The 26,826-nt window shown below is 42.2% G+C and overlaps 1 protein-coding gene across 1 annotated transcript in view; it reads left to right on the top strand.

Moving 5' to 3' along the window:
• The first annotated feature begins 11,184 nt into the window (after positions 1-11,184).
• The window catches only part of LOC133508776 (ankyrin repeat domain-containing protein 50-like), a 36,682-nt gene continuing 21,040 nt past the window's right edge, over positions 11,185-26,826 (top strand). The window contains 2 exon segments of the mRNA XM_061835180.1: positions 11,185-11,551; positions 14,798-15,767. Coding sequence (XP_061691164.1) covers positions 15,220-15,767 — 548 coding nt within the window. The 5' untranslated portion in view covers positions 11,185-11,551; positions 14,798-15,219.

Below are 26,826 nucleotides of genomic sequence, written 5' to 3'. Positions count from 1 at the left end.
TCCACGCCGAACGGCCGAGCTTTTCCGCCACAGCCCGGTCGCCGAGCGTCTCCCGAACGGTGCACCATTTCCAATTCCGTTAGAGGAAGCTCGTCCCGTTAGGGGTCGCCACGGCGTCTCACCCTATCTCGCGCATCTTCCTCTCGAACACTGTCCACCGTCCACTGTCCTCGCGTCCTCCATCAAGCTTTTCTTTGGTCTCTTCCTTGGCAGCTCCATCCTTACCATCGTCCTCCCAATTTCCTCACTCTCTCGCCTCCAAACCATCGACGTCTGCTCTCTCTCTCACCTTGTCTCCAAAACATCCAACTTTGGCCGTCCCTCCCTCTAATGAGCTCCTTTCTAACCCTATCCAAGCGAGAACCTCAGCATCCTCATTTCTGCCACCTCCAGTTCCGCTTCCTGTCCGCCGTCTCCAATCCGTACATCGTGGCCGTGTATCATCCACCGCTCTTCCGAGAGCCTTAATCCAACGTAGACACTTGGTCATCTGTGTCTAGCGCCTCTCTAGTATAAAATACTTCGACGAGGTAGCCACCAGAGTTCTTTTCTTACTCCAAAGTACGAAACTAATAAATTGACTCAAGGTTAATTCCTCTAAATGTCCATTACAACTTTACTCTTTACTTGTGCATTAAATTCTCTATCAAAAGTCTCTGAAATGATATTTCCCCTTATGAGTTAATGTCCTAATTTAAATAATCAAGCTACCAAAAAAACTCACCACTATTTTAACTGTCTTGCAGATAGTCAAATAATAAAAGTGGTTCCGTAACAAAAAGTGTGAACATTTAATAACAAAATAAAAAAATGGAAAAACTCAAACGTATATACACAAGTCAAATAAACAAAGTCAATTTAACAGGTACACAATGCACACACGCTCAGGGCCCAAACAAATACGAATATAGCCGGCAAGCAAACAAAATTCAAATCCCAATGTCACTTCGGCGCTTCCCAAGGCAGGAGTGAGGAGAGGTGAAGGTGGTTTTTCCTCTGTCCGGCGTCCTCACGGTCCTCGTCCCTTTTTCTTCCTTGAAGTCCAAACACAGCCTCGCTAGCCATTAGCTCGACGCTAGCGCCCTTGTCCTCTCCTTCGTGGTCCAATACACAGGCCTGGCTAGCTAGCGTTAGGTGGTTGCTAGCGCCCAAGCCAAGTCCCATGCATGCACTTAGCCCCTGTGGTAGTGGCTAACTCCAGCACGTTACGGCGTGATTTGAGTAGTCCACTCAAACGACACACTATCCCCAGTCGAACAGTCCTTGTCCAACACTTCGATCAACTTTTGATAAATGTCCACCGTTCACTTTCTTTGTCCTTTTGTTGCCCTCCGACCACCACTCATACCTTGCACTCCGTCTAGCCTTTTTTTTCCTCCCTTTTTCCGCGTCTCCTCAACGCGCCACTTCCTGTCCTTCTTAAACAATGGTTACAATAATAAAATGACAAACAAAAGTATTTCTTTTTCACAAATGAATCACACACATTTAAATACAAATCCCTCCAAAAGAAAATAAAGTCAGCACACACAGTTTAACAGATATTCCACCACATTGCATAAAGAAAATCTGTAACCTAATTGCTACTTTATGATACTGAAATTTTACCTGTACCAACTTTTAGCCGAGTTACATGTGTTTTAGGCTTTGGGAAATGAATCAAGTGGGCCCCTTGTGATTCATCAGAATTGGACGTTCCCCAAGCGCATCTGAGGACCGTTTTCTTCGTAACATGAACTTTTCCAAGCGCACGCTACTGACAACCAGCATTGCTTGTGGGACAAGATGGCGGCAAGTGCCGTGTCGAGCCAGGGGTCAAGACAATGCGGCTATCCGATCGGCCATTATTGTGCGAGTGTTTGACGGGTCGGAAAGGTCCATTGTCCCAAAGCTAAGGCAGAGAATTTATTGAACAAATATGCAAAAATAATCACAAATATGAAAGGGGAAAAAAAAAAAAAAAAGAATTCGAAATCTGTAATGGTGCAAATACTGTAGAGGGGAGCAAATGCAAGACAGCGTAACCATCAACAAGGCTGATTGGACAAAAAAAAGAAAAAATTCTGAGGTCGGCGTGACGGGACAAATTTTCACACCGTGTTGCTTTTGTCTGGCTGAAACGTAGCAAACGGCGGAAAAAAAGAAGCTTTATTATTTTTACGGCACTCGTACGCTCAGCGATTAGCTGTCTTTTCGCCCCCGTGGTGGTCGTTAAGCCACCAAATTGGAGGGGAAAAAAAAAAAAAAAAAAATAATGGGCGGTGAACTTTGACCCCCCCCCCCGCCGGTGCATGCTTCAGTAACGGCGTGTGTGTGCGCGCATGTGTGTGACAGCGTGAGGGGTTAAGCAAAGAATGTGTGCAGCCGGCTGCTATACCTCACATAATTGGACCATTTGTCGCAAGGTCACACAAAACACCAAAAACAACCCCCCCCCCCCCCAAAAAAAAAAGTGAACATTGTGCATTGGCAAAAAAAAAAAAAAAAATTATTTTGACACGACATTCATATAAAAAAATAAAGTAGAATGGATAAAAGCGAATGAGGCTTTTTAGATTCGTTTCGACAAAATCATCAAGGAAGAAAGACAAAACAAAAAACATAAATGTGTTTTGTGACTTATAACGCATGTGTACTTTTCTAATTGGTGCTTCTGATCATGTAGTACAAATGTGTATTTTTTTTAAGCAAACGCATTGAAATGAAATACTAAAAATAGTACTTGTAAAATAGGTCAAATAAATACAAAGGGAATTGAATGCATCGTTCTGATGGGGATTAAGTTACTTAAATGTCAAACCGGCGATTCAAATGTTAATTAAGGAATGAATTCATGAATCATAAACACAAAATAAAATCTGAAATAAGTGGACTGGACCTACATATTGATTAATCGATGTCATTTTATTGATTTCGTTGGTAGAGCAGGTCATCCGATGACTGAAGGGTCATTGGTCCCTTCGGTCATGATGAATTTTTTTCCATATTTGATTAGACAGCTGGGATAGGACCCAGCACTCCTGTGACCCTTGTGAGGATAGGCGGCTATGAAAATTGATGGATGGCTGGATATTTGAATAGTTCCACGACTTTTAAACCAGTTTGGACACATTCATGGGGGACAGCGTCAGGGCCTGAGAGCAAACGGCAGAAATCCCAGGATAATTCCAACGGGTGGGAAAATTTCAAATATAAAATTCTTCAGTGCGCAGAGATAAACTGACAGCAAGCGTTTTTGGGCTCACTTACCCCAGAAAAACAAAACAAAAAATAAAATAGTGAAACAAATTTGAAATGTGTAAATCGGTGAACCTGCAACTACAGCACGCCGGCGTGGTCTTGATCCAGTCATATTTTATCCATGAGTGAATTTCTTTATTTCTGATTTTGTTCATTCATTTTTTTTTTTTTTTTTCCCCATTGGGCAACTGGGAACTTTGGTTGTCAGGTTAGAACTGACGGTCGGATTTCTTGTAGCTGTGACGATACGGTGAGGACTCCTGTCGGAAGTCTTTTTGCATTTCTCGACCACTCGACGTTTGTAGCCGTCCGAGGATTCCGTGTTGACCCAAAAGAACGAAGTGCTGCATAAATAATTTAAGGGGGGGCGTTGGCCCCGCCGACCCACATTGACTCTGCAAACGCAACGTGTGTCCTCAGCTGAGTTGTTGTTGTGCTCTTCAACCAGCTTGATGGCCATAAAAGCGCAGATAGGACAACAGGAAGAAACGTTGCCGGCGGCCCGGCAAAAAGCCCCAAAAATAAACATCAACAACAGTTCTCCAAACGCAAAGCGGCTCAATACTTTTTTTTTTTGTTGTTGTTGTTTTCTTTGGAAATCTTTGAACAACTTGAGCAGATTTTGGGCCACACTCAAGAGAGAAAGTTGCTTTATTAGGAGGAAAATTGGAGGAAAACAAGTGATAACAATCAAGATTTTTTTTTTTGGGTGAGTTTTTTCAGGGAAAATTTTCAACTGTAAGAAAGAAAATCATCATTTCTACACGGGAATTTCAAAACCTCAATTGGAAAAATGTCGTAGCACTTTTGTTTTTTCTTGACAAAGATGATACAAATGCATAAAAAATGTTCTCAGAAAATTTGCATTTTTATAATCATAATGTTAGGACCTCATGTTTAGACAAAAAAAATCCCCTTATTGGTATTCATAATATTTGGCTAATAAATTGTAATATTTTCCAAAAATCTTTTCCAATTTGATGCTGATTTTTATTTGCTAAGAATTCAGATTTAATTTTGCCAATTATTTTCTCCCGTAACATTTTATTTTGCGTTGAATTCTAAAGCATGACAGTGAATAAAAAAACACAATATTGTGGCTCTAGTCTTGGAAATAATAGTGATAATTAAATCTGAATTTTCTGATGTTTACAATTATATTTTATTCTCAGAAAATCTTCACTTAATTTTCTGGAAAATGTGATTTTTTTTGAATCCACAAATTTTTCTTACATTTTTCCATTCTATGATTTTAATGACTTAATTACAGTATTTTTTATAAAATTGTTAATGTCATGTGAATTATTTTTTTTACCTCCTTTTTCCTGATAAAAATATTATTTCCACACTTCCGATCTGGGCTATCAAAACAAAGATTGGGTATCATTGACTGTAAAATTACATTTGTACTTTTTACTCTAGTACACTTCAGTCTGGACGTTTTTACAAAAAGTATTTTTAATTTTTTTTTTTTTTTTGTATTTCTCCTTCCGTACAGCGTGATCATTTTGTCACACCCCGTCACGGGACTTAAATATTTCAGCGTTGTTGTTAGTTCCAGTCTGGAGGCTTTCGACAAGCCCGCAGCTGAGCAACAAAAAAAAAAACATTTCCCGGCGACAAAGTCACGACTTCACAACTCGTTTAGGCGAAGTACCTGAAACCCGTCCGGGTTCTGCGTTAAATCCGCAAGCACTCCACTTGTTTGCGTGTAGTTAATCCTCCAAAGTATGAACTCCAGTTGCACACATACACCGTTTCTCTTAGCAACCCGGGAATCACCCTAATAAAAAAAAGAAAATTAAAAATGACATCCATAATCTACATGAAAATACATTCACACAGGTTTTACCCAATAAAAAAAGCAAGAAGAAAGTCGTATTGGTAAAAGGCACCACCACCACGACAACGGACAATCACGGAAAATAATATATTCAAACCACTTTGTTCATAAAATGTGTGAATACATGACATTCGGGCGGCTAGAAAGCACCGTTCCGAGGTCCCGGGCTCAATCCCGGACCCCGCCTGTGTGGAGTTTGCATGTTCTCCGGTTTCCTCCCACATCCCCAAAAACATGCAACATGAATTGGACACTCGAAATTGCCCGGAGGTGTGATTGTGAGTGCGGCTGGCGACCAGTCCAGGGTGTACCCCGCCCGCCTCCTGCCCGTTGACATCTGGGATAGGCTCCAGCACTCCCCGCCACCCTCGTGAGGATAAGCGGCTTTGGATGAATGGACATTACATTAGAGTTCTATCGAAAATTATGTATCCGTAAACGTTCCATTAGGGTTACTGAAATTGCGGACCATTTCAGTTGTTTTGAACAGGAAATATGGTGAAAATATTGCAGATTAGATGCATATCCATACATCCTTCCATCCATTTTCTTAGCCACTTATCCTCACGAGGGTCGCGAGGAGTGAGGTTATAAAAATAAAATACGTCAGATGTGTAAATGTGCCCTCGGAGCCTCGGCAAGAACGACGCGCGCCCCTCCCAGTCTGCAAAGCCGCCAACGCCATGCGCGATGTATGCAAAAAGACATTTGTCACCAAGAAGAGGCAATAGAAACATCATCTCAAAATAACTGCTATTCATTGTTGTTAACTTTCCATCAAAAGGGGATGAGGAAGGATCCCTCCCGCAAATCGCGGAAACCTGTGACTAATTACGCCCACCCTAAAATCGGTTAAAGTTGGAAATACACGATCCTAAAACGCTCAAATCAGTTCACATCAGTCACAAAAGATATGAATGAAAGTCCTTTGTTCACAAAAGGCGCTCAGCGCGCGACATTATTTTCGCTGCGGCCGCCGTCAAACAGCCGCGATCACGCGAATCGGCCAGATTGCGTCCGCGCACGGCGCACAGCGTGAAACGTCAGAATGAGCAGCAAAATGCGTCTGTGCGGTGTTCCCGCGTGGAGGAATGCGCTCGTAATTCGGCTCGCGCTGACAGACGAGCGGCGGGGCGGCTCGCGGAAAAGCCGCCATTTGCAAAAACGCAACCCCCGACGGCTCGAGGACGGCCGATTGTATTTACAGGAGCGCCGCGGGCGAGCAGAAGTCATTGAAAAAACACAAAAGAACGTCTCCCTGCCTCGCTGCTGTCCTTGTTCCATGCAGTATAAGTAGTTGTTTTAAAAAAAAAAAGATATTGTATTTATTCGGACACATTTATGAACTGTTTGTTAAGGAATAGGCCCGTGTTTGGGGTTTTTGCTGAACCTAACATTTCAAAGGCCGCAGGCTAGCTGGGAAGCAGGCCTGCAGACTTGAGCTAACACCCCCCTAAATTCTACCCATCCGTCCGTCCAATTTCTTTGCCGCTTATCCTCACGAGGGTCGCGGGGAGCGCCGAAGCCTATCCCAGCTGTCGGGCAGGAGGCGGGGTGCACCCTGAACTGGTCGCCAGCCAATCGCAGGGCACATCGAGACAGACGGCCCTTGGCGGCCCTTTTCTGGTGTGGCAGTAATAAAAAAAAGTTGTTTACAATACTCTCAGCGTTGTACTTTTTCCAAAACATGGAGTTATCATGTACTGTGTAAAAAGGTCGCGTTTCACATAAATACGTGAAACGTTACACATAATTACGTGAAACTCGACCTTTTTTTGTTTGGGTGTGGCAGTCCTTTTTTTTTTTTGTTTGGCAGTAATAAAAAAGTTGTTTACAATACTCTCAGTGTTGTACTTTTCAAAAACATACAGTAATCGTGTACTGTGTAAAAATGTCGCGTTTCACATTCACATAATAATGTGAATTTTTTTTTTTTTTTTTGGTGTGGCAGTAATAAAAAAGTTGTTTACAATACTCTCAGTGTTGTACTTTTCAAAAACATACAATAATTATGTACTGTGTAAAAAGGTCGCGTTTCACATAATTACGTGAAACGTTACACATAATTACGTGAAACTCGACCTTTTTTTGTTTGGGTGTGGCAGTCCTTTTTTTTTTTTTTGGTTTGGCAGTAATAAAAAAGTTGTTTACAATACTCTCAGTGTTGTACTTTTCAAAAACATACAATAATTATGTACTGTGTAAAAAGGTCGCGTTTCACATAAATACGTGAAACGTTACACATAATTACGTGAAACTCGACCTTTTTTTGTTTGGGGTGGCAGTGGCAGTCCTTTTTTTTTTGGTTTGGCAGTAATAAAAAAGTTGTTTACAATACTCTCAGTGTTGTACTTTTCAAAAACATACAGTAATCGTGTACTGTGTTTTTTTTTTTTTTTTTTTTTTTTGGTTGGCAGTAATAAAAAAGTTGTTTACAATACTCTCAGTGTTGTACTTTTCAAAAACATACAATAATTATGTACTGTGTAAAAAGGTCGCGTTTCACATAAATACGTGAAACGTTACACATAATTACGTGAAACTCGACCTTTTTTTGTTTGGGTGTGGCAGTCCTTTTTTTTTTGGTTTGGCAGTAATAAAAAAGTTGTTTACAATACTCTCAGTGTTGTACTTTTCAAAAACATACAGTAATCGTGTACTGTGTAAAAATGTCGCGTTTCACATTCACATAATAATGTGAATTTTTTTTTTTTTTTGGTGTGGCAGTAATAAAAAAGTTGTTTACAATACTCTCAGTGTTGTACTTTTCAAAAACATACAATAATTATGTACTGTGTAAAAAGGTCGCGTTTCACATAATTACGTGAAACGTTACACATAATTACGTGAAACTCGACCTTTTTTTGTTTGGGTGTGGCAGTCCTTTTTTTTTTTTGGTTTGGCAGTAATAAAAAAGTTGTTTACAATACTCTCAGTGTTGTACTTTTCAAAAACATACAATAATTATGTACTGTGTAAAAAGGTCGCGTTTCACATAAATACGTGAAACGTTACACATAATTACGTGAAACTCGACCTTTTTTTGTTTGGGTGTGGCAGTCTTTTTTTTTTGGTTTGGCAGTAATAAAAAAAGTTGTTTACAATACTCTCAGTGTTGTACTTTTCAAAAACATACAGTAATCGTGTACTGTGTTTTTTTTTTTTTTTTTTTTTTGGTGTGGCAGTAATAAAAAAGTTGTTTACAATACTCTCAGTGTTGTACTTTTCAAAAACATACAATAATTATGTACTGTGTAAAAAGGTCGCGTTTCACATAAATACGTGAAACGTTACACATAATTACGTGAAACTCGACCTTTTTTGTTTGGGTGTGGCAGTCTTTTTTTTTTGGTTTGGCAGTAATAAAAAAGTTGTTTACAATACTCTCAGTGTTGTACTTTTCAAAAACATACAATAATATGTACTGTGTAAAAAGGTCGCGTTTCACATAAATACGTGAAACGTTACACATAATTACGTGAAACTCGACCTTTTTTGTTTGGGTGTGGCAGTCCTTTTTTTTTTTTGGTTTGGCAGTAATAAAAAAGTTGTTTACAATACTCTCAGTGTTGTACTTTTCAAAAACATACAATAATTATGTACTGTGTAAAAAGGTCGCGTTTCACATAAATACGTGAAACGTTACACATAATTACGTGAAACTCGACCTTTTTTTGTTTGGGTGTGGCAGTCCTTTTTTTTTGGTTTGGCAGTAATAAAAAAGTTGTTTACAATACTCTCAGTGTTGTACTTTTCAAAAACATACAGTAATCGTGTACTGTGTTTTTTTTTTTTTTTTTGGTGTGGCAGTAATAAAAAAGTTGTTTACAATACTCTCAGTGTTGTACTTTTCAAAAACATACAATAATTATGTACTGTGTAAAAAGGTCGCGTTCACATAATTACGTGAAACGTTACACATAATTACGTGAAACTCGACCTTTTTTGTTTGGGTGTGGCAGTCCTTTTTTTTTTTTTGGTTTGGCAGTAATAAAAAAAGTTGTTTACAATACTCTCAGTGTTGTACTTTTCAAAAACATACAATAATTATGTACTGTGTAAAAAGGTCGCGTTTCACATAAATACGTGAAACGTTACACATAATTACGTGAAACTCGACCTTTTTTGTTTGGGTTGTGGCAGTCCTTTTTTTTTTTGGTTTGGCAGTAATAAAAAAGTTGTTTACAATACTCTCAGTGTTGTACTTTTCAAAAACATACAATAATTATGTACTGTGTAAAAAGGTCGCGTTTCACATAAATACGTGAAACGTTACACATAATTACGTGAAACTCGACCTTTTTTTGTTTGGGTGTGGCAGTCCTTTTTTTTGGTTTGGCAGTAATAAAAAAAGTTGTTTACAATACTCTCAGTGTTGTACTTTTCAAAAACATACAGTAATCGTGTACTGTGTTTTTTTTTTTTTTTTTTTTTGTGTGTGGCAGTAATAAAAAAGTTGTTTACAATACTCTCAGTGTTGTACTTTTCAAAAACATACAATAATTATGTACTGTGTAAAAAGGTCGCGTTCACATAATTACGTGAAACGTTACACATAATTACGTGAAACTCGACCTTTTTTGTTTGGGTGTGGCAGTCCTTTTTTTTTTTTTGGTTTGGCAGTAATAAAAAAGTTGTTTACAATACTCTCAGTGTTGTACTTTTCAAAAACATACAGTAATCGTGTACTGTGTTTTTTTTTTTTTTTTTTTTTTTTTTTGGTGTGGCAGTAATAAAAAAGTTGTTTACAATACTCTCAGTGTTGTACTTTTCAAAAACATACAATAATTATGTACTGTGTAAAAAGGTCGCGTTTCACATAATTACGTGAAACGTTACACATAATTACGTGAAACTCGACCTTTTTTTGTTTGGGTGTGGCAGTCCTTTTTTTTTTTGGTGTGGCAGTAATAAAAAAGTTGTTTACAATACTCTCAGTGTTGTACTTTTCAAAAACATACAATAATATGTACTGTGTAAAAAGGTCGCGTTTCACATAAATACGTGAAACGTTACACATAATTACGTGAAACTCGACCTTTTTTTGTTTGGGTGTGGCAGTCCTTTTTTTTTTTGGTTTGGCAGTAATAAAAAAGTTGTTTACAATACTCTCAGTGTTGTACTTTTCACTTTTCAAAAACATACAATAATTATGTACTGTGTAAAAAGGTCGCGTTTCACATAAATACGTGAAACGTTACACATAATTACGTGAAACTCGACCTTTTTTTGTTTGGGTGTGGCAGTCCTTTTTTTTTGGTTTGGCAGTAATAAAAAAGTTGTTTACAATACTCTCAGTGTTGTACTTTTCAAAAACATACAGTAATCGTGTACTGTGTTTTTTTTTTTTTTTTTTTTTGGTGTGGCAGTAATAAAAAAGTTGTTTACAATACTCTCAGTGTTGTACTTTTCAAAAACATACAGTAATCGTGTACTGTGGTTTTTTTTTTTGTTTTTTTTTTTTTTGGTGTGGCAGTAATAAAAAAAGTTGTTTACAATACTCTCAGTGTTGTACTTTTCAAAAACATACAATAATTATGTACTGTGTAAAAAGGTCGCGTTTCACATAAATACGTGAAACGTTACACATAATTACGTGAAACTCGACCTTTTTTTGTTTGGGTGTGGCAGTCCTTTTTTTTTTTGGTTTGGCAGTAATAAAAAAGTTGTTTACAATACTCTCAGTGTTGTACTTTTCAAAAACATACAATAATTATGTACTGTGTAAAAAGGTCGCGTTTCACATAAATACGTGAAACGTTACACATAATTACGTGAAACTCGACCTTTTTTTGTTTGGGTGTGGCAGTCCTTTTTTTTTGGTTTGGCAGTAATAAAAAAGTTGTTTACAATACTCTCAGTGTTGTACTTTTCAAAAACATACAGTAATCGTGTACTGTGTTTTTTTTTTTTTTTTTTTTGGTGTGGCAGTAATAAAAAAGTTGTTTACAATACTCTCAGTGTTGTACTTTTCAAAAACATACAGTAATCGTGTACTGTGGTTTTTTTTTTTTTTGATGTGGCAGTAATACGCTCCCGTATTAAAGCGGTACATTATGCAGTAACAACGCGAGCCAGAGCGAGAAGACTACAACTCCCAGCACGCCCCGCGGCCGGCGTGTGCTTCGCATGCGGCAGAACCGCACAAGAGCGTTTGGGAGGCGGAGAGTCGCAGGCGGCTCGCCGGGGGAGCTGCGTTGGCCGGGCAGCAGGAGGAGCCCGCACCGACCGGAGAGAGAGACAGAGAGCGAGAGAGACGAAGACGACGAGAAGAAAGAGAGGCAGAGCTGGAAAAAAAAAGAGAGAGAGAGGAAAAAAAAAGCGACCCAATTGTAAGAAAGACGTGAAGGCTGCGCGGATGAAGACGTCGGAGCGGCGACGGTCGAACGGCTCGCGTGAAGTTTGCCTCTCGAAACATGGACCGACGAGGTGGCAACTAGGGACAAAAAAAAAACACGGCTGCGGGAGGTGAGCAACCGTTTCTGGGTTAGAACAGGAGGGACCGCGTTGGAAGACCTCACATCTGGCTTTGTTGAAGTTCGCACGACGGCTTTCCAACATCTGCACCATATGCAATGTATATATAGGGGTGTGGAATTGTTTTTGGGGGGGGGAGTCCGCCACCAAAAACGATGTAAATGGGTGAGGTTTTTGGGGTAACCCCCCCCCCCCCTCCCCATATATAAATAAATATCAAACAGCTGTGAATGGGTGAGGTTTGTATCGGTGGCCATGCAAAAGAGCTTTCTTTTATTTTAGTCCCCCCCCACCCCCACCCCCACTATCATATCTGACCACTGAGTCTGCAGTGTAGTTATCAATTCAAAGAGTTGATTTTTCACGCGTTGTATTTATCCTGCAAGATGTATCGAGATGCTCAACGTTGTCATTTTTGGATAGTTTCGACGAAATGTAATGCAAACGTCAGGCGTACCTCAAACATCTTAAATTAGCTTTATACTCAAAAGAAAGCTTCGATTATTGTCAAAAGCGGTCTTGCATATTCTTTCGAAAAATCGGACAGTTTTCATTAGCATTTAGCACGGTAACATAGCGAGTTGTTATAGTTGATCATTTTTGCTGTTTGCCGCTCGTTTATACGGTATGTACAAAATGTTGCAAAATTGCTGTCGTTTTCCTGGCAAATTCATAAAGTTCAGGGGTCCTTCCAACGTCTTCGCAACGGGACAGTTGTGTTCGTCACGGAATACTCACTTGTCCTTAAAAGTGACATTTGATCGTTGCGTCCTTCGTTTTACAGTCACACACAAATATTTTCTGCGAAAATGTTACGAATCTGTAATTACAGTTTTGTGCTCAGCACGGCCAAATGAGAAGACCCGAGAAGAAGTTTAGGCAGTTTGTTTCTTGTATTGCTTATCCTCACATGGGTCACAGGACCACTGCAGCCTTTTCCAGTTAACTTTGGGCAAAAGGCAGACTCCACCGTGAACTGCTCGCGCGGCAAATATCCACACCATCATTTAGCGGGAATTGAACCCACGCTGACCGCACCAAAGTCGGCCTTGTTTACCAGTACACCAACGGCGACACTCTTGCTGCTCTAAAATACTTCAAAATGGATGTTCTTTTGTTTGCGGGCATTTTCAGACATGCTGGGCGTCGACGCTTCCATTTATGCCTTAAATCTGATCCGTCCCCAAATCAAAGTCTCAATAATCCTCAAAAGTGGCACTTGATTCTTCCGTCTATTATTCAGAGGTTTTGGAATTCACGCGCACAAGTCAGAAATTGGACGAATTTGTCACGATGCATTTACCGTGTTAGCGTGCTAAAGGTCGAAACCACATTTCATAGTGTAAAAGGAGAATTGTTTTGTTTTTTTTGTTTGTGTGTTTTTAAGTAGTATCGCCAAAATATGAATGTAACATTTCTTGTAAACATGGTGGTCTTAAAACGGAGTTCCTTGAAGCCGCAGCTCTCCGGAATTCAAAATTTTATTGTTATTTGGCAAAGTAACCGTGAAGATGTGTGCTGGTTAAGTACACAAACAGGTCCCCCCCCCCCCATTTCTGACTTAGCAGCTGAGTGCGGATGTGAGCTGTTTGGGATTTAAACGCGCATAAGGAAGGAAGGAAGAAGGGGGATCACAGTGGACGTGGACAAGAGAGGGGCGCTTGCCAAGAATTCAGCTAGTCGCGAGCCAGGCATGGATGTTTGCAGTGGAACAGGACGGTGGGTGGGAGTATTGTGGAGAAAGTGTGTGTGTGTGTGTGTGTGTGTGGGGGGGGGGGGGGGGCAGGCAGCAGAGACACTAACAGCGAGTATTGCACTTTGTCATGTTTAAACTGCTTTGTCGTCTCGCGGTCGTACAACATGCTGGGATCGTGCGCGTCTCCTGAGTCCAATTTCATCTCTCTCAGTGCAGACCGCTACGTACGGTATGTTAGCGCCTCGTGCTAGACATTTGCTAACTAGCCAGCTTGACCAGGACATCGACCGAGGTTTTTGCATACATTGGACTTTGGGTCTTCTGCGACATGTTTTGTGAATTTCAGTACGTCCCTTTGAGCAGTTTGACGAGGAGCGCAGTCGTGAGGATGACTGAGTGTACAGTGTAGGTTATATTACATCGAATTTCGCATCGCTACTCAGGTTAGCTTGACTGGATTCTTTGCTCGATCTGGTATTGACCGTAATTTTTGGACTGATTTGCAATCTTGCACGACAGGGGTTTCACATTTGAATCCGTTTTCAGTGTTTTACAAGAAGAAGCCCTGAGTAGAGACGTAGACGTCCATTTTAGATGGCCACGCTATCCACGAGCTAGACTGCTTGATGGGACTGTGCTGAACTTGGTAAAATCCATCTCTTTGTGAACAAGGTTAGCCGCGGTATCCTAGTAGTCCTACGGGTGAGTGAGCAGAAGTGTTGGTTTGATTGAATAGAGTTTTGTGGTGTTATGGTTCGAAAATTGGTAGGTTTGTATTTCCCATCGTTGTTGGCTTGACGAGGCTCTCAGGTGTATGCCTAATTTTTTTGGCAAACCAAATATTTGATTGTGACAAACAGCCAAACTCCAATAGATGCATTTGCATCGATAGACCTGAAGCTGATATTGACTAAAGTTTTGCCCATGAAGGACTTTTATTTGGATCTTTTGTGAGTGTTGATGTGTGTTTTGTGTAAGGAGTACTGTGTAAATGTAGACTTTTGTATGTTAGTGGCGAACAGTCCCAACCTCGATCTTCTGTGACTGCTGCTGTTTGACGAGTATAGACGGGTTTCCGATTACCGGTAGTGACACAGACGATGGCTGACAAGGGAATCCTGGGACGGTTGTGACGTCGTCGGAAATCCATGCACCGGTTAGACCGCCGCAGTGTATTCGCTTCCCATGCTAGCCGCTATCTCTTTAGCAAGTAATCACGTGAATAACTGAGCTCAAATATTGATTCTATTTGGTAGCATTGCTATTTTTTCCCAGTAGGTTTCTACTTCCTATTCGTGTTGGTTTGATGGGACTCTCAACCAGACTGAGGTTTTTATGACTGAAGGACAGATTTGGATATTCAGTGATAAAAAAGAATGAAAATGTAGACTGCTATGTTTGCTTTTCGTGTGTTTTGTCACTTGTGATCAAAAGTAGGTTGTCACATGGATCTGTATATCATGTTTAAATACAACAGGGATCAATAAGAAATGACGGTCTTCTGTATTAACAAAATATGTTTGTTTGTTTTTTTTCCCCAGACACATTGGATAAAATGACTGCACGCCAGCTGCGCAGTCCTTGTTAACGGAATGGAAAGCCTACGTTTGACGACCGCTCCCATGCAAATGCGGAAATACACGAGCGGCTCGCGCGGCTAACCGTGCCGAGGCTGTCAGCCGATTCGCGGGGGAACGCCATGCTAAAGTGGCGTAAGAATAACAACCGGGAGCGCTCAGTTCACGCGGAGGGAAAACGCTGGAAAAAGTTGGTGGAAAATCTGGTTTTTTCACCTTGTTTTTCGATGCCCCACTTTTTGATTATTTTGACCTAGATATTTCTGTGAAGCACTTCCATTTTGGCCAGTCACATCTAAGTGCAACCTACTTTTCTGTGAATAATGATGGATGGAATTCACAGAAGGGCATAGTGAGGATGTGAAGGGCAGAACGATGGAAGCCGCATGAAGAGGAGGACGACGAGCTGGAACCGGCAAATCACAATGGCCCACGCCAGTTTGCTGCAGGGGAAGCGCTTTTACTGCAGGGAGTGGGTCTTCCACAAGATACAGCATTGCCTTCTGGAGAAAAGCAGCAACCTGAGCGGGGTGACCGGCACACCCAGCAAGCAGCCCCCCCCGGGGCCCAGCGGCAGCAGCGTCTCCAACCCGCGCAGCCTGACTTCAGGTTCGGCCAAAACCGGGAACTCGTGGGGCCTGCTACTGGTCGGCGGTCCCGGCAGCGGGAAAACTGCGCTGTGCACGGAGCTGCTGTGGCCCACATCCACGCAGGGAGCCCAGCGAAGCCTACACCAGCAAGGCCTGGCCTTCCACTTCTGCCGGGCCGACGACGCCGACACGCTGTGCGTCGCCGGCTTCGTCCGCGGACTGGTGGCGCAAATCTGCCGCAGCGGGCTGGTGACGGGATACGAGGAGAAGTTGCGCGAGCCGAGCGTGCAGGGAACTCTGCTGCCCGGCGAGTGCGAAAGGAATCCCACCGAGGCGTTCAAAAGGTAACAACGAGACATAAAACAGGGTGCCCTCCGTTTATGATTGGGTTCCGTTCCTTTTATGGTGATGTCATTCAAATTTGTGCGTAAGACGGAAGCCAAGGTCCAGCGAAGCCCTTCTTGATTGCCGGGGAAAGACCAGGTGGTAATCCCTGATCTGGGGCGAGAATACAGCGGCGCCTCGAGGTCAAGGTTGAATTTGTTCCGTGACCGAGCTCGTGTCTCAACCAATCATGACTTCAAGCATCTTTCCCCGTTCAAATGAATGGAAATTGCTGTCATTCCCCCAAAATGCACAACGTGGCACTACAATGAAGGTCATTTGCTCGGGGAAAAACCCTCGCTTTGACCTCTAAATAGCCTTTGTCTGGTGCTTCCAGGTGATGTGATTTTCCCTCCTCCCCCCCGGCCACCTCCTGACCCCGATGCACTCCTCCCCCATTTTCTTTTTCTTTTAACTGCCACTCACACTCATTGCACATTTCCATCTCAGCAGCCTCACTGCTCGTCATGGCTGGCTGGCCGGTCAGCCCCCCCCCACCCAACGGTTTGGCATTCCTTCGGGGCTCACCTATTTCCGAGTCATTCGGGTCGGCCTCTGTGAACGGACTGACGGGCTGACCGAGTGACGACTTGAACACTGGTGACCGCGGGCCCCGTGGCGCTGCAACGGATCAGTGCATTCGTTTGCGTACAGCTTGTCGTACCGTCGGTCAGGCGGGGTGCGCGTGTGCGTTTGCGCGCGTGCTCGAGCACTCGCATTTCTCGTCTGGCCATCTGCCGATGCTTGTTGCAACATCGGAGCATCACACGCTCGCACACGCATACACGCGGTGCGTAAAAGTAGGTCACGGCAAGGTAAACCGTTTTTTGAAACGCTCAACAGAGTCAACGCACCTTTTTTTTTTTTCCCTCCCCCCTCCCCGCCCCCACCTGACACCCTCGTTTCCAGGAAAGCACTTGTCATCTGGTCATAATCGCGACGTCTCAGTTTACCCACGATTCCAATAGACAAAAAACAAAACGGTTATTGAAGGGTCTAAAATAGTCCCAACCCAAGCAGGCAGCCTGTTGCCTTTCTGGGGCCGGCGCCGCTGAGCGCACACTAAAAAAAAAAAAAAAAACATTTCAAATATGTCGTTTCTTTTCCTTCGGGCTTGACCCGTTAGGGGTCGCCATAGCTTGTCATCTTTTTCCACGTAAGCCCATCTCCTGCATCTTCCTCTCGAACACCAACAGCTCTCATAATATCCATCGAGCTTCTCTTTTGGTCTTCCTTCACTCCTTCCTTCCATACGTGACTCAAAACGTTATACGGTCACGTGAAAAAAAACCCCAACAAATCTCTTTTTGAATGCTCCGTATTGCCGTACGCCAAATGTGTGTTGCAGATTAGTGGCGAAAGTGTACACTTTGGTGAAGTAGCAACGTTGTTTTGGTTGTACACATTGTTCTACCATTTTCAGCATTGACCTGGAACAAAATGCCCAATCTTAGAACCGTTTTAATGTTTGCATTTACAAATATAAACAACACTATTTGTTTCATTTTTAGTTCGAATTGTGTTGAGAATTCAGTAAATAGCCCCAACCAAGCAAGCATGGATTTTCATATGTAATTAATATAATCAGTGTCATAGTAGCTAGTAGGATGTTAGGGTACCGGGACCGTGCATAACGAAAAATATGATAGCAATTAGAAGCATAAATAACAATGCTTTAGGTCAGTTGTGTTGTTGTTCTGCTATTGAGCTGCTGATACTCACGCTGAATGCCCATTTTTATTCACAATACTGTACTCCTCAATGATAATGATATTCTTCTCAAAACGGAAAATGGATGGATGACTCATTTCTCTGTGGCTCTGAAAAAGCATTTTCATCAAAGCAATCTATGGAATCAACCACTTTCTCCCAGTTAAAAAGAAGCTGAGAATCACTTTATGTTTTGGAGTCAAATATGCACTTCATTGTGTAATATTTGATGTAAATTGTTGTTCACATGTGACTCGTTGGGGCCAGTGGATCGTCCAGTGACCGTAGGGTCGACTGTTTGAATCCCGGCATGGCAACAGCCGCCGCCTCCGTAAAGCGCTTTAGGGACCGCGATGGTGTCGATCCGGAGCAATACGGTCCACGCGCACTCGCTTTGCCATTTACGCAAATAATACGATCAGTCTCGCTACAACTTTGAGCATTTAATTTTGTCTCATTTTCAAAAATGTCCACTTTTGAGAATGCATTTAAGCTACCGGTTTACAACGGTCCCGATACGTCTCTTCAAGGTTTCATACCACGCATGCAATAAGTTAGCTTACGCAACGGTGCACGAAAACCCTGGTGTTCAGACTGAGACGCCGGGACCTTGAGAACACGATCTCAAACTCAGGTTCCTAAAGCACTGCTTAAACATCATAGAGACTTGTCATTTATTTCATGTGAATTGAAAGAGAAATTCTCTCTCTTTACACAGTAAATCTGTATAAAATTACCTCGGAGGCCCCCGTAGCTCGGAGCCTCGAACCTCGTTAGAGGATTGTTTTGGTAAACCACGGGTCGTGAGTTCGTATCTCACTGTGGCCCCAAGAGGGGTTGCGTCAGGAAGGGCATCCGGCGTAAAAACTGCGCCAAACGAATATGAGCGTTCATCCGAGATGTCACGCTGCGGCGACCCCTAACGGGACAAGCCAAAATGAACTTTGTATAGAGATTAAAATTTTGCCCGTAACACACAGCTCTATTATCACATCGATTAATATCCGGTTAGTTTCAACCTGATATCATAACGGTTTTTGGTTTCAGAGTGCCAGCATTCTGTCTTCTATTTGATGAAAGAATACAAAAAACGAATTGACTGGAGTAAAAACTTTGTCACTCCAGTGTGACGGGCCTCGGGATAAAAGTTCACAAAGAGGTGCGCTCGTTTTGAGCGCACACTTCCAAGACTACTCAGTAAAAAGTTAGACAGGTTGCATCTGGTTAAGGGTGTTGTCAATTGCTGATATGTATTAATTGGACTTTTCAGAAGCTTTCAGTTTCCACCAACCCCCCGTCGAGCTCTGCTTTTCATTCAGTGAGTGAGTGCATGCAAGAGAACCCCGTCAAATTCTTCGGCCTAGTCAAAGGCAAACAAGTCTGTTTGCTGATAGTAATCGCCGGTCGTGTGTTAATGCAGCAAAACTGGTTTAGACACGGTTTGACGTCCGCGGCGTACAAGCCGATTGCTGCTTTTCTCGCTGTGTGTGCCTGTGGGCGGACCAGACTTGAGGCATTTTGAGCGCAGATTTTAACGGTCAAATTTGCAATGTACCTGCACATTTCTCTTGTTAATGTCATATTCTGGCTATTTTTTTTTGTTTTGTTTTGTTTTGTTTTTATCCAAGCGTTCAGAGGGATACTGGCACTGAGGAGGTCGGCGGCGAGTTTGATGATTTGCCGAGTAGGTTTCTGCAGTTGCAGGAGTTATTACTCACCAGTGACTCACAAGCTATTAGTTACAGAAAAAGATAGATATAAAATTTGCACTAATCACGTTATTTCAAAGGATAAAAAATGGCGGAAATGTGGTCGCCGTGGCAGGATAATTGTGATTTGATGGTCTATTTGCCCATCACTTTGTCTCTAAATGAACAGAAGAAAAAAAAATGTCATTGTGTAAAAATGTTACAGTACAAAACTAAAATAAAATCTCACATTGAGGGGAAAAATACTGTTGTATGAGGATCCTTAAAAAGTCTTTAATTTTAGTTTCACAAAGGCCTTAATTATCTTTAGAAATTACATACACGGCATCTGCTGTTCAAATGTCTTAAAATGCCACAGGAGGTTTTGGAAGTCCAAGACAAGTTTGAACCTTTTGCACCTTTGGGTACTTAAGTCGTAGCACAAATTTGTAACAATCGAAGATACTTGATAATGAGCTCTTTTCAATCACTGCTAATGCTAACAACATTTCGGGAATGAAAATTCTGATGTCTTGAATGTGGCTTCTTGAAACTCACAGGTACCCACCGCTCTTGTAAAGTGTGTTAAAAAAAAAAAAAAAAAAGAAAACTTTCCGACTGGGTTTTACACATTTTGTGCAGATATATGTTCAGCTGTTGTAGCATCGCATCTCCGCAAGACCTTTCTGTTGACAGTCTTCCTTTTGAAGTACCATACGGACTGATCGCACGTAAGCGTGACGGGCGGTTTCTTCAGAAAGACAAAAAAAGTGACACAAGATACAATTTGCTCCCAAAAAGACCCGGGATGGATTCAAACGGTGGGGTGGGGGGGGGGGGTCCCTTGATAAGCAGCATTGTTTAGGCCGATTGATTGCATGACAACATTTCGGATCCCGAAAATGACTGCTAAACGTTTTTACGAGCGAGACGCAACCATGACGCTAAACGGCAAAGGCAGATCACAGCTTCGCAACGCGAGTGCGACCTGAGCCGTTGTGCCGCTGCAACAAAGAACACAGTAAACCGAACTATTCGAGGCAGACAGGGACTGCGCTTTACCATCTGATAACATTCCTCTCGAAAAGAAATTGCTTACAGATGGTTTGACTTCAAGTGATGCACTAGAAGTGTGTGCGTGTGTGTGTGTGTGTGTGTGTACTATACGTACAAATATGCCTCAGACTCTTCGTGACATCCACCGACAACCCCGGCTAAACTTAGCTCCTGCTCGACTTCCAAAGAATTTAAGTCTCTCAGTCAAGATGTATAATTTCAATAATCCAGTCCTTGACATCAAATACCACCTCCCAGTTTTCTTGGGCTTTGGGACATCTTGTGACTCTTTTCTGCATACGACTACGTTTCTGACGACTGGTCTGCGCCAGTTTCTTGAATGGCGCCCACCTGAAAATCTCCACAGATTTCCACACAAATTACAACCGTGCGCATCGCAAATTCGAAATGAACCAATGACAAATCACGATCGGTTGGTCGCAGCGATCACGATGATCGAGCCTGAAATTGGAGCCGATTCTCAGACGAGTCGCGAGACTATTTTGACTGGATTTAGTCAGTCAGACTCTCGTGTTTCTAACGTCCGCTCGACCTACAGGCCCCCCGACATGCCTTTTCCTTCAGGACAAAAGAAGCGGCTTCAAACGAGGGCTCGGGGGAATTGAACTCAGTCGTGCGGGCCCAACGAATTCCAGCACTTTTGTTTTTTTGCTGATGGGACAAAATCGTTAAGCTTAGTAGGTGTGACTCCGGCCTGGCTTTGGGGGTTTGGGCCCAGTTCAGCTTCTGCTGCAGTCCCCGTGATGACTTGCCAGAGGGTTAATTACTGAACAAAACATTTGATAACTTTCAACGTGCAAGAAGTAAACGCAGCAGTTAGGATTATAAACTTCAAGAAAATGGGTTTATATATTTATCATTTTATTTTTGTATTTCCGGCAACTCCATCAAACACTAACTGGCAGCTTTGTTCCAAATGACTTGTAGATCCCAAGTGCCAATTTCCATTGGCTCAGTAGTATGGAACAAAACTGGGAAGTTTTCAGCTCTTGGGTGGGAGACTCGCGAGTGGCAAAAAGCCAAAAATGATGAAAAAAAAACAAAAAAAGACCGAACATGTTTGCGCGAGGGCAATTGTGAGGAAATTGGCCATGTCACGTTTTATTGCAGATTATAAACATAATTCAAAGCTGAGCACGTTTCGTTTTCAGCTGAACTAAACCAGGTCAGCTTTTAACGGCCAGGCGTGGGCGCTTCGTGCCTTCCTTTTCCATTTGTGTCATGCGTTTACTCCTTGATTGGGCGGCACTACTTTTTGTGGTTTAAAGGGATACTCCAATAAAAGCAGCCCGTGCCTTTCATGTGGTGCACGGCAGCGGAAGACTTCTTGAAAATTAGGGCCACGTTTTTGGGAGCAACAAAAAAAAAAAAAAAAGGCCCAACTTCACCCCCACTTGTGACGAATCAGGTCCAGTGGAGCAGAAGCGGAGAAACGGCAGCGGCGGCGCAATGATGACTCAGCACTCTGTGGCAAGCCGCTGTCTCAACATTACAGGCGTATATTGTGTGGGTGTACAATAAATAAAGCTCATTTATGGAGTGTGAAGCAGGATCCAGTTGGCTCCAATCGGTTTTCGTCTGTTTCATGGAGCAAACTCAGTTAAGACTTGTAACACTTTGGTCCTCGTCAAGCAGTTGACCTGAACTAAAGCTGGAAGGATAATCCTTACTTGGCAGGAAACTTTACCAATCATTCCAAAGAGCGTTTCGGGTCTGCGGAGATCCCCACTCCCCCCTCACCCTCCGCCACGCCACCGCCGCCGACAGAGAAATTTGTGGAGGCACAAGTTAACTTGAAGGGGGATGAAATTTCAGATTCCGTTGGCAGCTTTGGATATTTCATCAGGGACGTGCAACGTTGAACTGAATTATTTGCAGTAGTTATCGGAGGCGTGAGTGCTTGCTAAAGAAGTACGCCGTTGGAAATCATTGATAGGTGTAATATACTCCATTATGACACATACAACATACAGTATAGCGACACATGCAAGTATTTATGGGAGCACTTTGTGAACTGCAGTTTGACCTACTTTAGCTTTTCTTTTTTTTTTTCTGGGGATGTGTCAGTGAGAAGCTAATTTCGTATGGCCGCCATCCCAGATGCGGCCCTCAATGTCGTCTCCACAGAAATAAAAACAAAAACAATGCAGTCCCTTGTATTTCACAGGTCTCATGACTGAGCAATTAAAGACATCGTAAAACTTCCTGTCAGAAGATCACCAGACATTGATAAAAGAGGTTCAATTTGGTGGTTTTTTTTTGTTGTTGTTGTTGTTTGTAAAGTCATGGGAAACCAAAATTTTGTGCTTTTCCTTCTCGAGCAAAATGACTCAGGGCAGGCGAGGTCCAATTTGGGAACCCATCAGAGCCATTGAAGGGGAAACGAGAGTCCTGTGAAGAACATGGCGAGGGGGCTCTTGCAACGGTGATCTGCATCAGATTACATTGTTTACCGTATTCTCCGCACTATAATGCGCACCTAAAAGCTTTTAGTTTTCTCAAAAACCGACGGTGCGCCTTATAATCCGGTGCGCCTTATATATGGATCAATATTGAGGCTTTGGTGTGGTGCCGTCAAATGTATGCATATCGTAACCCCAGCCTCTACTGTAGCGTCTATTCTACGCACCTTATAATGCGGTGCGCCTTATATATGAAAAATAGTTTTAGGATAGGCCATTCCTTGAAGGTGCGCCTTATAATGTGGTGCGCCTTATAGTGCGGAAAATACGGTCGATAAATTGAACATTTGGATTTTAAAATACAGTTTTTTTTTTTAATGGGAAGTAATTTGAAAAAGTGCAAATAAATATATTGAACAACAATTAATTTGAAATTGAAACAAAATGCTTACTTTACGTTTAAAAAAATTGAAAAGATTTTAAGAAAAAAATAGGTATAAATACAGTAAACACGATAATCACTTGCAGGTCTCTACACTAAGTTTTCCACAAACTTTTTCAGTTGGTCGTACCAGCACACAATTTGGTTTTTACGTACTCTTATGTATTTGGCGAAGCATAGGTTCATATGAAGTAAAGCTTGACACTAGCTTGAATTATAGTTGTACATAATGCTTTATTGTGAATATGAAGCTTGTCTGCAACAAGCACAAAATGGTTTCTTTTCATTTTCTTAAAATGATGTAAAACTATTACATTTGGGTAGTTTAAGCATTTTTTTTTTTTTTTAAATAATTTGTGTTTGTCTGTTATTGATATATGAGTGGTCCCCTCTACGTCATTTAGACCTGGGTGGTATTGCCGCAGAGGTGGGCGGGGCAAAATTTCCGACGCACTGAGTGGAAGATAGTCTGTGTGTGTGTGTGTGTGTGTGTGTGTGTACCGGACTATAAATTTGTTCTGGTGTGTGCTTTCATGACGAGTACCAACACACGAGCACTCTTAGATTTGCACTCATTTTGAGAATATCTCCCCTGAAAGTAGTCTTGCAACAAAGAACCGTCTTGAGTACAAGGGATTCCTCGGTTTGTACCTGTACCAGCATCCGATATTTCAAGGTTACGAGCTACTGTACGTTAGGTCAGTGATAAACCGCGATGCAATAAGACAAATTCAGGTTACGCCGTAACAGAACCCGGTCATAAAACGATGACAACTACCCTGAGGATACGTACCCCCACCCGCCCCCCCCCACCCCCGTCCCCCTTTTTTTGGTATAGGCTCAATGTCATGTTATATTGCCCCCTCTGTTTTGTAGCTTGTAAAAACATTTCAGCAATATTTGGCCGTCATCTTAACCTCGCAAATACGTCGGCGGTCCCACATCATCGTGTAAGCGCAAGATGGCAGATGGCGAGCGCATCGATTCCTTTCACACGGCGTCTCGGGCGAGGCGCTCGGCATGAACCCGGGCATATGTCGAGGACCGAGGCGAGCGGCGCGCTCTCGGCAAAGTGGCTTTTTGCTGCGCTTACTTTGCCCTAATATCCCACAGAGTTGTCTTTTTGTCCGCTGCTCTTGTCTTTTGACTCTTTGGCAGCCCAAAAGTAGCTGAATTGCGCCAGAACAATGGCTCTTTGTCCGGCCCACTTGCTGTCACTGTGAATTTGATTGTCTCGGTGGGCAACGCAGACACGGCCGTTGACGCCCAGTCATCCCCGTGCGTGGACATTCCTTTTGGCGACGCTCCCAGATGGCACTGCGGGTTCTCCGCAGGCTGCAGCCATCAGGAGAGATTAGCCGCGGAAGGCCAAGTAAGATCACAAAGAAGGAGGGAAAATCGTCTTAAGGGTCTTTGGAGATTTGCAACAACAACAAACAAAAAAAAAGTGCACTCAAGGCGTAGATGTGTCATTTAGCCTTTCTGGGACGGTTTCTAAATCAGTCTTTCTAAACATTTATTTTATTGTTGCTCATATTTTACAGAATATAAATCTCACGACAGACCACAAAAAGTATAAACAATGGAGCCTGACATTCAAAAATGTAATTTGTTCCATGACCACCCCCGCAAATCAAAACACTTATATCGGAAGTCAACTACGCCCATTTGAAAATAATGGAAACACAATTAATCCGTTCCCATCCCTGGGAAAGAAAAAAAAAAAAAACAAGGAAAATGTTTGTAACGTACTTCATATTATTTTACTTAGGCGGCACAGTGGACCAGCTGTAGAGCTTCGGCCTCACAGTTCTGAGGATCAGGATCTGATGGATGGATGGATTATTTTACGTCATTAAAAGATACATTATCATATTAAATAGAATGTAAAAAAAAAAGATTTTTTTTTTTTTTTTTGCTTCAATTCAATTGACATAGTGCTGCTCCTTCTGGTGTGCATGCCCTGCCCCCCCCCCCCCCCCCCGGGGGACATTATAACACAGACATACGAATGTGTAAATAGAGCCCTCCCAGTTTCTCAGTAAGCCACAGTAATATTCGTCATTCGAGGATAAAGAAAACAGCTGAGGGAAAAAGTAGGAATTATTTGTCATTTCTTCGTAAATTGCTTCGTAAATTATTCCTCAAATGTAGTCTGATTATCTAAATCACAACAGGCAACAGACTGCGTGCTTAATCCAATAGCACACAAACAATTCGGTGTTTGCATATTTATACTGAGAAAAATGTAAACATCCACAGGACAGGGAGGATAAAATAATTGAACCAGTGGATTCAATAATTTGTTGACCGCGCTCAAGCAAACATTTTCTTTAGTTTCAGATCAGACGTGCACGACGATCGGAATGAATTTTGGCAAAAATAACTCTTGAGGTCATGCCACAGCATCTCCTTCGGGTTGAGGTCAGGACTTTGACTGGGTCACCATTTCCCTCTTCTGAAGGCCTTTGTTGTGTTGCAACACCCATCCCATGCTCTAACTAATAATAATAATTAAATATGGTCTCAAATTCTTTGTTCAGGGCTGCAACTCATGTATTTTCATAATAGATCACCTTGTCAATTAATTTGATGAATCAGATAATTAATTTTGTGTGTGTGTGCGTGTAATTTGTATCCCTTGAGTAAAACGGGGGATTTTTTTTTTTTTTTAAATTTTTCCAGAAAATACACACACGAATTGATCACAACTGGTACTACTACTACAACATGTCAAAGAATAGACAAAATTGTTGATGATTGCTTTCCAAAATAAAAGCTGGAAACCTGCTTGGGAGCAGTTCTGTTGTCTTGTTTCATGATGAGGCTTCCCAAGCAATTTTCTACTCTCGAGACGGTACGTCACCTTGGAAGGTGGACGGCTTTATCTGTGCAATGTCTGCTTGCTGGGTAAAAAAAAAAAAAAAAAAATCTTAATAATAATAATACTTCAAGCCTGGCCTCTGCTCAAGTTTTCCCGTCTATTAATTGATTCGTTCAACCTTCTTTCTAAATGCAGAATTAATGTGGACTCTGATTGACTCTGATTAAAATGTCACCAACCTGAACTCCTCAGATCTGTTATCAGCGACTGTCGAGCCAGAAGTAATTTAATGAGTGTCGGGAAATGACATTTTGCCGTCTTGTGCCCGCGGCGCTCGCGCCGGAACGGAGGAGCTCAAGCAAGACTGTGCAAGAGGGGCTCCAATGCGTTTGTTGACTGCTGCGGTTCACTTAGCGTTCATGCGCTACATTAGCAGCGGAACTTCCAGATTCCGCGTCCGGCTCGCAGCTCGCCGCCGCTGGATCGGTCAATGTAGCGTTCGAACAGCCAACTTGTAAGGCGACGTCTCATTTGGGAACGTTGGACGTCATGTTTGCTTCAGTGTGAGATGTAGCGGGTGTGTGTTTTAATTCACTCTCCATATTTACTGAAACACAACACAATATCGCATACTGTAGCTGTATCAATCACGGCATCGCAAGACGTTACCTCACGGGCCTGTGCAAAAAGGCCCACTGAATTATGAATGCATCTGCTGAGCGCTGAAATCATGTGCACTGGACGTAATGGATGCGGACTTACAGTAAAACCTACTCGGGAAGTTTTGTCCTTTACGTGTCAGGGCTTTGTCCTGTTCGCACAAACATTTCAGTTGCTGCTTTATTAACAGTAATCATAAAAAGAGGCCGAGATTTT

Source organism: Syngnathoides biaculeatus, chromosome 11, assembly GCF_019802595.1.
Source record: "Syngnathoides biaculeatus isolate LvHL_M chromosome 11, ASM1980259v1, whole genome shotgun sequence".
Lineage (NCBI taxonomy): Eukaryota > Metazoa > Chordata > Actinopteri > Syngnathiformes > Syngnathidae > Syngnathoides > Syngnathoides biaculeatus.
Note: the sequence above shows the minus strand (reverse complement) of the source record. Positions and strands in the feature narration are given on the sequence as shown.